This window comes from Equus caballus, chromosome 12 (assembly GCF_041296265.1).
Source record: "Equus caballus isolate H_3958 breed thoroughbred chromosome 12, TB-T2T, whole genome shotgun sequence".
NCBI classification, from domain to species: Eukaryota; Metazoa; Chordata; class Mammalia; order Perissodactyla; family Equidae; genus Equus; species Equus caballus.
In genome coordinates, this window is record NC_091695.1 from 34,160,432 (window position 1) to 34,171,693 (window position 11,262).

At 40.4% G+C, this 11,262-nt stretch overlaps 1 protein-coding gene across 1 annotated transcript; it reads right to left on the reverse strand.

Moving 5' to 3' along the window:
• Positions 1-1,928: 1,928 nt before the first annotated feature.
• LOC138916524 (olfactory receptor 5A2-like) lies at positions 1,929-2,888 on the reverse strand. Its single transcript, XM_070229153.1, has one exon. The coding sequence runs from the start codon at positions 2,886-2,888 to the stop codon at positions 1,929-1,931; it is 960 nt and encodes a 319-aa protein (XP_070085254.1).
• Positions 2,889-11,262: the final 8,374 nt, after the last annotated feature.

Here is an 11,262-nt window from a genome sequence, read left to right on the forward strand (position 1 = left end):
TCAGCAAAAGAAAATTAGACACAACAGATCAGTGACAGCTCCATGTAAATCCAAAGCATGAGGTATTTTTTCCTTTGTTTATTTATTTACTTATTTATTGTTCCACTGAATTTGGTATTAGGAGAATTTAAGCTTAGCTACCAAAGGCAAATTGAGGGATAGGAGCTCAGTGAAGTGGAATACAGATAAACGTAGATGAAAAACTGGTCATAAGGGTAAGAGCAGGGTGCCCAGGAAGCTGAGAGAGTCGGTACAATGGTAACATTTCCATATGTCATCACCTATATGAACTTGAGTTCTTTCTACTTCCCTAAGGACTGCTTCCTATATGCAAAAGAGGTACCAGAGGTGAGAGGTATGGGCTTGCCTTTTACTGAGACAATTATGTCCCAATTTGAGTAGACATTTCAAAGCTACTTAATTTGTCTCTTTTTAGCACATTAACCTGGATTTCTCCTGATTTATATAAAATTGACTAATTAACTAGTACTATGAGCTAACAGTTATGAAGTATTGCCATATATCAAACAATAGGCTAAGCCCTTTCATGCATATTCTCATTTAATTGTTATATCTGCTCTATGTGGTAGATACAATTATTCTTCTCATTTTACAGATGAAGAAGATAGGGTTTGTAAGTAACTTGCATAAGGCCACATATCTGCAAAATGGCAGAGATGAGATTAATAATCACAGGTTTGATGATTTAAGAATACTTAACAAACACCCTTAACTACTCCTCACTATAGTCTCTGTAGACCCACTTTCTAACACATCAAAGCCATTACAAAGATCACATTTCCTACCAAACTAAGGAACCATCTTCTACTTCTTTAGCTCAGATGGTGATAAATCATTATAGTATAATAGTAATAACAATATCACCTCATGAGCATTTTCTATACACCAGGCACTATTCTAAGTGTTTACATATACTGATCCATCTAATTCCTCACAATAAGCCTATGAGATAATTACTATTAATATTCCTATTTTACAGATGAAGAACTACGGCACACACGGCCCAAGTATCTTATCCAAGGATATACAGGTAGATACTCATTTACTCACTTATTTATGGCCTGACCAAGAGAGGCCACAGCTGAATAAATTTATTCTAGTTTTTACGGCTGGTTAAAGGACACTTAACAAGTTCTTAGAAAATATGGAGGAGAAAAATCACTCTCTTCAATTCCTTGGCCAAATTCTTCACAAATTTATCGCAAAATTGATGAAAACAGAGAACCTTTCTCACCAAATGAAAGTGTGCTCCTCTTCTGTAGATTCCTAAGAAACTTTGAGTGTTGCTTAGAAAGGCGTTACTTTAGACTGAAGTGACAATTCCCTGGTTTTCTTCAAATCATTTCAGTGACCAATTTTTGTATCATTGATTGAATTAGCCATGAGGTCAGCCCATTTGTTCAGTCATTAAGGCCCTAAACAAAAGTTTTCAATCTCTTTCCTGCCTTAATACATCTAAAGAGTCAGGACTATACACCCACCAGTCACAGTGGCTCACTATAGCCATGATTCTCAATAGGGAAGGGTGTCTGACTTGCAGTGCTCATCTGCCCTAAAGGAAACATGTTAGAACCTCGTAAGATGGAAAGGCAATTGTTTTTAGAAAAAATGTCCCTGTCCTCAGGTTATTATGCTATATATTCCTATCCTACCTTTAGAATCGTCACCCTGAATGCTGGACTAACATTTTTTTAGTTTTCCTCCTACAGACAACAACTCTATTTTGATGTTTCAGATTGCTCAGTCTTTGTCATGGTGAAGCTTTTTCCTAAATTGAGCGTTTATAAGCTGAATCTACACAAATCCTGGTAAACAAAAATCATTGTGTCAATCAACTAGTCCAGAACTACATGAAAGTCAGCATAATTGACCCAACTCACAGCTTTATTGTAAACATTACCTCGGGGTCAGAAAAATGAGTGCTCATGAGAAAGAACATGTTTCCTTTCCATAGCTTTCCTTACAGCACTTTTAATCTCCTTATTTCTAAGACTGTAGATGATGGGATTCACCATAGGGATCACCAGAGCATAGAACACTGACACCACCTTGTCCCGGTTTAAGGAGTAGCTGGAACTAGGTCTCATGTACATGAAGAGACCAGAACCATAGAAGAGGGTCACAGCAGTCAGGTGAGAGCCACAGGTGCTGAAGGCCTTGGTCCTACCTCTTGCTGAACTGATCTTCACGACAGCAGTAACGATGTAACCATAAGAGATGAGGATCACAAGGACAGATACCATTCCAACAACAACACCCACAATGAAGTTCACCACTTGGCTGGTGAAGGTATCAGAGCATGACAGAACCAGGACTGGAGGAAGGTCACAAAAGAAGTGGTTGATTAGGTTGGGCCCACAGAAATCATGCTGATAGACAGAGTATGTTTCAATCAAAGAACTAAGGAATCCACCCACATAGGCCCCAGCCACCATCTTTAAACAAAGTGTATGGGATATGACAGCTGTGTAGAGCAACGGGTTGCAGATTGCAGCATACCGATCATATGCCATAGCTGCCAAAAGAAAGCATTCAGTCAGCCCCATTCCACAGAAGACAAAGTACTGCGTGGCACACCCAATGAAGGAAATGGTTTTCTTCTCTGTGATGATGCCAGAGAGCATCTTGGGAGTTGTGGAGGATACATAGCAGATATCTAAGAAGGACAGGTTACTGAGAAAGAAGTACATGGGTGTGTGCAGGTGGGAGTCCATCCTGATAAGGATGATGAGGCTCATGTTCCAGGCTAGGGTCAGGAGGTAAATCCCCGGGAACAACACAAAATAGAAAATTTTCATTTGAGGATGGTCTGAAAATCCCAGGAGGATGAATTTTGTCACAATTGTGTTGTTCCTTCCTACAGCCATAGAACTGCATCCTTCATAAAGGAAAGAAGCAATCTTGTGATCAGTTAGATTTTGTTTGTCATTATTTGAATGGATGTTTTCTAGAAGGTCATATAAACAGTTAATACCAATAACGTCCTAGCCACCTGCTGGGCAAAGTCTTCTCGGAGGAAGTCAGCCTATGGTAATCTCTTGGCACTATTTAAAATCCGTATGTTATATACTTCGTTGACCAGAAAAGAATCCATCTAATAGAGCAGAGAGCAACTGGGAGTCAGTAATTTGAGTTTTGTCTGGAGCTCCATTCCTAACTCCTTGGAAACTGTGGAAAATTCACTTCATCTCTGCAGATCCTCATTGTCTCAACTGAAAATGGGAAGATTGAATCTAATGAGTCTCAATGTTCCTCTGGACTTGGGTTTCATATGGCTTTTTAGAATTCTGACTTCAAAATATAAACCCAAATTAACAATAAAGTTAGGAATTTCTTATATTTTATAAATCTTTAGTATAAGAGTCCCAAAAGGCACTAAACACAACAGGCTATAAGATTTCACATATTCCATTTTGAGGGAAGCAATTCAACCCATAACAAAACATTCTATTCTTTTAAAGTAAAACTAAGAGAAATGTGTATATATATATATATATATATATATATATATATATATATATGCACACATATACATGCATGTTTAGAACTAGAATTTTTTTCTAATTATATAATTTTTTTATACAAGTCACTCAATAAAATGCATGAAAAGATCAAAAGTTGGACTAACTCATCAGTACCATTATGAGATAGAAGTGCTATGGACATATCTCCATGGGGGGAGAGGGGAAGCAACACCAAAGTTGACTGAAATTGGGTGAGCCATGTGGTCAAGAACAAGCAAAAACCAGTATCTCCTGAAGAAGAAAAGCTGAACATGGTTCATTAGATATTTAAGGATAATAATTTCAGTATAAGCAAAGGACAACTTTGATGTCATCAGGCCAACCAGATTATCATTCTGAAGACATGAGGTAAGCCCATGAACATTTTGCATTAAGAAAGACAGGTCATTGCATTAATAAAGACCTCACTAGTGTAAGATCAAATGAGGAAATATAAATGGGTGTAAAAAGGTAGAAGTGCCCTAGAGAAGACCCGATGGTAAAATCAAAGTTGTTGATATTTTATCATTTTATAGAATTTGATTACACAGCACATTTACATCAAATTGCAATTATCTGATTGTGTTATTCATTCATCATATTAAACACTGTTCTACATGAAGAGGTGTTCAACATCACTAATCATCAGGGGAATGCTAATCAAAACCACAATGAGATACCACCTCACATCCTTTAGAATGGCTGTTAAAAAGACAAAAGATAGCAAGTGTTGGCAAGGATGTAGAGAAAATGGAGCGCTTGCATGTTGGTGGGATTGCAAATTGGTACAGGCGCTATGGAAAACAGTATGGAGGTTCTTCAGAAAATTAAAAATAGAACTACCATATCATCCAGCAACTCCACTCCTGGGTATATATCCAAAGGAAATGAAATCAGTATCTCAAAGAGCTATCTGCACTTCCATGTTCATTGCAACATTATTCACAATAGCCAAGATATGGAAACAACCTAAATGTCCATCAATGGGTAAATAGATAAACAAAATATGAGATAGATGGATGGTGATACATGATAGGTAGATAGATAGATAGATAATGAAATATTGTTCCACCCTAAAAAATAAGACTGTCTTGTCATTTACAACAATGTAGATAAACCTGGAGGATATTATTCTAGTAAAATGTGCCAGACACAGAAAGACAAATTCTCCATGATCTAAAAAAAATCAAAATTCATAAAAGTAGAGAGTAGAATGGTAGTTTCCAGGGGAAGAGATCAGTAGGGGCAGGTATGGGGAGAAGACAATGAGGAGATGTTGGTCAAAGAGTACAAAGTTCCAGTTATTCAAGATAATTAAGTTCTGGGGATCTAATGAACAGCATGGTGACAATAGTTAACATTACTGTATTGTATACTTGAAGTTTCCTAAGAGGACAGATCTTAAATTAAATTTTATCACCACACACACAAGGGTAACTATCTAGAGGTGATGGGTAAGTCATTTAGCTTGACTGCAGTGATCTTTTCACAATGTGTGCATATATACAAAATCATCAAGTTATACACCTTAAATATAAACAATTTCTATATGTTAAAGGGATCTCAATAAAACTGTTAAAATAAATAAATAGTGCTTCTAGCTTTGTGTTTTCTAAAATTTTAAATCTTCTCATAATCAGTCACTGATTGAGCACCCAAAACCAAGACCACTCTTCACTATGACATCAATCTGGTAATCCTACAGAAGAGGAAATGATGAGTTTGGTGTTTCTTATCTTAATAAAATATTCCCTACCAGAATGTAAGCTACTCAAAGACAGGCAGAGAATTTTCTCTGTTGTATCTATCCTGAGTCCCTAGAACAGTGTATAGGACCCAGGTACAGAAAATATTTATATAAAAAAATGAATTTTTTTCACTGCTTATCCTGAGAGCTTAGCAGAGTGGCTTATAGTGAGTACTCAATTATAATAATATAATATAATTATATTATATATATAAGGCTTATTGAGTACCAAGTACTTATTGAGGGCTTATTGAGTACCAAGTACTGTTCTAGGGACTTGATTTATATTAACTCATTTATTCATTTCTGAAGGTGGGTAGAGTTACTCTGCCCTTTTACAGATAAAATGTGGAATAGGCTGTAAATTTATAACTGTCATGTGTTGGATGAATGAGATAGGAGGGAAGGAGTTGGACTTACTGAATTACTTTAGGAAGAAGTGTCCTGAGATCTCATGCTACAAGAGAAGAATTATTGATTGCTTTGATCCAATAACATCTTTTGCAAACTTCAGTTCATCTGCATTTCCACTGCTCTATGCGTGGTTTCTGATTCAGTCATTTTTTTATACTTTGACTTCATTCAAGTAGTAATATCTGTTTCTTGAATTCCTGCTCCTTTATTATGAAGTCTTCAACATGGCCTTTGGGAGCTCATTATTTTAATGGGCAGGTGTAGCCACACTCTTTCACCATGTGGCTGCCTGTCACTCACTCCTGCATCCAAAGTAAAAGCCCAGTGATCATTAGAGCTAAACATTTCTGGTTGATAATTGTTCTCTGAGGTGACAAGGAAAGAGGCCAACCACCCATCACCAGAGTCTTATTTACAGTCCCCTGTCTTATTCTCCTCTGAGCTTTCCCTGATCTGGGTCCAGGAAGATTTCCTTTTGCTTTGATGGACAGCTTACCCTTCATTGGAAGTAAACTGCACACAAATAGATCAAGCCTTGTACTGATGTATAGTGTTTAAAAACACAAATTTCCAACTGAAAGGGTTGAGTTCAAATTCTAGCTTTGTCCTTTTATCTACATAAACATGTATGAAGTTTTAAAATCTCTCAAATGTCAATTTCTTCACCTGAAAAACTGAGCAGAGAGCTTGTTCAAAGAAGTAATATCTGAGAACTTCCCAAATCTGGGTAAGAAACTGGAATTACAAATAAATGAATCCTATAGAACCCCTAATTTCATCAATTCAAAAAGACCCTTTCCAAGGCATATAATATTAAAACTGGAAAAAGTCAATAACAAAGAAAAAATATTAAGAGCAGCAAGGCAGAGGAAAATAACCTACAAAGGAATCCCTATCAGGCTTTCAGCAGATTTCTCAACAGAAACATTGCAGGCTAGGAGAGAATAGAATGATATATTCAAAACACTGAAAGACAAAAATTTTCAGGCAAGAATACTCTATCCAGTGAAACTATCCCTCAGATACAATGGAGAAATAAAAGCTTTCCTAAATAAACAAAAGCTAAGGGAGTTCATTGCCACTAGGCCTTCCTTACAAGAAATGTTGAAAGGAGACCTCTCATCTAAAACTAAAAAGCAAAGGTTTACAAAATGTTGAGCAAGGAGATAAATAGACAAGTAGAATCAGAAAACTGCAGCTCAATATCAAGATAGGTTAGTAAAAACTTAATTAAAACATAAAAGATAAAGGTAAGGAAAGCATCAAAAATATCTATAAACACTTCAATTTAGTCACAAATCCACAGCACAAAAAAGAATAATTTGTGACAACAATGACCAGAGGGGAAGAGGAAAGGGATGTAACCTACTTAGGCTAATGGAAACAAAAGGCTATCAGAAAATAGACTATCACATCTATGAGATCTTTAATCCTCATGGTAACCCCTAAACAAAAATCAGAGCAGACCCACATCATAAATAAAGTGAAAACCTTCACAGGAAACCACAAAACTGAAATGGCAGTCAGAAATACAAGGAAAAAGAAACAATGGAAATATAGAACAACCAGAAAACAAGCATCAAAACGGCAAAATTAAGCCCTCATATATCGATAATCACTCTAAGAGTAAATGGATTGAGTTCACCACTCAAAAGACACAAAGTGGCTGGATGGGTTAAAATAGAAGACCCAACATTACACTGCCTCCAGGAAACACATCTCAGCTCTAAAGACAAACACAGCCTCAGAGAGAAGGGATGGAATATGATACTCCAAGCAAATTGCAAACAAAAGAAAGTAGATGTTGCCATACTTATATCAGACAAATCAAACTTCAAGATAAAAAAGACAGTGAGAGACAAAGAGGAGCAGTATATAATGATAAAAGAAACATTCCATCAAGAGGACATAACACTTATGAATATGTATGCACCTAACACAGGAGCACCAAAGTAAATAAAGCTACTATTAATAGACATAAAGGGAGAAATGGGCTATAACACAATAATAGTAGGGGACCTCAAACCTCACTTACGTGAATGGATAAATCATCAAGGCAGAAAGTCAACAATGAAACAGTGGCCTTAAATGAGACACTAGACCAGATGGCCTTAATAGATATATAAAGAAAATGACATTGAAAAACAGCAGAATACATATTCTTCTCAAGTGCACATGGAATATTCTCAAGGACAGACCATATGTTGGGAAACAGGGGAAACTTCAATAAATTTAAGAATATTGAAATCATATCATGCTGATCACAATGCTATGAAATGAGAAATCAAGTACAAGAAACAGACTGGGAAATTCACATTATGTGGAGTCTAAGCAACATGCTACTGAACAACCATTGCATCAACGAAGAAATCGAAGGAGAAATTTTTTAAAAAGTACCTGGAAAATGAAAACACAACATACAAGCTCTTATGAGATGCAGTAAAAGGGGTCCTAAGAGCATCCTAGGAGATAGCAATACAGGCCTACCCCAACAAATGAGAAAAATCTCAAACAAGTAATCTTAAACTACATCTAACATAACTTGGAAAACAAGAATATACAAAGCCAAAAGTCAGCAGAATGATGGCAATAATAAAAATTAGACTAGAAATAAATGAAATAAAGACTAAAAGAAAAAAGATCAACGAAACTAAGAGTGGATCTTTGAGTAGATAAATAAAATTGACAAACTCTTAGCCAGACTCACTAAGAAAAAGAGAGAAGTCTCAAATAAATAAAATTAAACTTGAATGAGGAGATATTTTAGTGAAAACCACAGAAATACAAAGGACTATAAAAGAACACTATAAAAAAACTATATGCCAAAAGATTAGAAAACCTAGAAGTAATGGATGCATACTTAGACTCATACAACCACCCAAAACTGAATCAAAAATAAATAGAGAGGACCATTCCAAGATGGCGCCGTGAGTGGTCCTCTTTGTCTCTCGCCCTTCGAGTCTACAATTATTTGGACACTTGTCGCTTGACGGGGGATATCCAGACGGCATCTCGGGACGTCTGGGACACCCGCGCGACTGTACATCGGAGGGCGGACGGACTTTCCTCCGGGAGGATGTGGAAATGGGTGGAAACTCTCCGACCCCGACGGGCAGCCTAGTGCCCGCAAGCGGCTTTCTTCCAACGGACGCCCCCAGAGGATCCACACACATCTAAGGCAGGAGCGAGAACACAACAGAGGAGCGACGGTGGAAACAGGTGACCAGAACCCTACTTAAACCCCCTGCAATTACTCCTAAACGCAGAGGGAAACTTTGGAGTTGCACACCTGAGCCCGCGGGGAGAGTCTCTCCCCGCCATTGGCGGGGAGACCCAGCCTGGTGCTCGGGGCGCCCGGAGGGTCCCAGAGAGACGCCCGCCCCGGGGGACTAGGGATTGCCGGAGATCTCGGAGAGGACCGGGGCGGGGGAACTTTCAAAGGCGGGTCCGGCGACCCGGTGGGGAAGCACCGGAGCTCCGCCAGGCAGCAGACAAAACTCTCTGTCTGCCGGTAGCAGAGGGGCCACGCTGAGCACTCAGGGCTCCCGGCAGAGGCTCGGACAGAAGCCCAGAGGGCGGGGCGTCCCCCAGCTGCTGTTGCCCGCCCCGTGGGACTAGGGATTGCCGGAGATCTCGGAGAGGACCGGGGCGGGGGAACTTTCAAAGGCGGGTCCGGCGACCCGGAGGGGAAGCGCCGGAGCTCCCCCAGGCAGCAGACAAAACTCTCTGTCTGCCATTAGCAGAGGGGCCACGCCCAGCATTCAGGGCTCCCGGCAGAGGCTCGGACAGAAGCCCAGAGGGCGGGGCGTCCCCCAGCTGCTGTTGCCCGCCCCGTGGGACTAGGGATTGCCGGAGATCTCGGAGAGGACCGGGGCGGGGGAACTTTCAAAGGCGGGTCCGGCGACCCGGAGGGGAAGCGCCGGAGCTCCGCCAGGCAGCAGACAAAACTCTCTGTCTGCCGGTAGCAGAGGGGCCACGCTGAGCATTCAGAGCTCCCGGCAGAGGCCCGGAGAGAAGCCCAGAGGACGGGGCGACCCCCAGCTGCCGTTGCCCACCCGGTGAGGCTAGGGATTGCCGGAGATCTCGGAGAGGACTGGGGCTGGAGAGAGTTCCAGAGACCCAGCTTAGTAGCCTAGGGGGAAACCCTACAGGCTCACAGAAGCCTTAGGGAAAGCCTCTGCACAGCACCAGTAGAAGGCACCCAGCCGCCAGCCACAAGGCTGGAAGACCCCAGGGCAAAAGCAGCATAGCTAGGTGTACTAACCACAGACTGTAGAAGATGCCAATAGCTCTCCTGCGACCCATAGAGGACAAGTGAGATTTGGTGGGTGCCGACAGCAACGGAGCGACAAATATAAGTGATCCCACCCCTGGCCGCTGGAAAAGCCCATAACACCGTTGCAGACCCCAAGGAGAGAGCGCATCTAGGTGGGCAACAACAGTAGGCCCCTGCAGCCTGAAGCCCCCCGTGACGGCCCCCACGGCAGAGGAGGGAATCCAAAGGGCCACTGTGGCTACGAAGAGGGGCCCAGGCCCAGTTAGCAACTACGGACAGGGTTCCTGGTTGGTGAAGTATAAACAGCTGCTCCCCCCACCGCAGCAGCTGAAACAAGTGAAAGGAGCAACTAAACTCTATCTCCATGCGGAGGCACAAATCAACATCATCAAGCAATATGAAAAAATACATTAAATCTCCAGAACAGAAAGAAAGTAACAAATACACAGAAAACAATCCCAAAGAAAATGAGATATATAACCTAAATGATGATGACTTCAAAACAGCCATCATTAAAATACTCACTGAGTTAAGAGAGAATTCTGACCGACAACTCAACGAGTTCAGGAGCTATGTCACAAAAGAGTTTGATACGATAAAGAAGAACCAAACAGAAATATTGGAAATGAAGAACACAATAGAGGAGATTAAGAAAAATCTAGATGCTCTGAACAGTAGGGCCGATAATATGGAGGAAAGAATTAGCAATTTGGAAGATGGCAATATAGAATTGTTGCAGGCAGAGGAGGAGAGAGAAGCAAGACTTAAAAGAAATGAAGAAACTCTCCGAGAATTATCAGACACAATTAGGAGATGCAACGTAAGGATTATAGGTATACCAGAGGGAGAAGAGAAGGAGAAAGGGGCAGAAAACCTATTCAAAGAAATAATGGCTGAGAACTTCCCAAATCTGGTGAGGGAGATGGATCTTCAGGTGACAGAAGCCAATAGATCTCCAAACTTTATCAATGCAAGAAGACCAACTCCACGGCATATAGTAGTGAAGCTAGCAAAAGTCAACGACAAGGAGAAAATATTAAGGACAGCCAGGCAAAAGAAACTAACCTACAAAGGAACCCCCATCAGGCTATCAGCAGATTTCTCAGCAGAAACTTTACAGGCTAGAAGAGAGTGGAATGATATATTCAAAAATCTGAAGGACAAAAACCTACAGCCGAGAATTCTCTACCCAGCGAAAATATCCTTCAAATACGATGGAGAAATAAAAACTTTCCCAGATAAACAAAAATTAAGGGAGTTCATTGCCACAAAACCTCCTCTTCAGGAAATCCTCAGGAAAA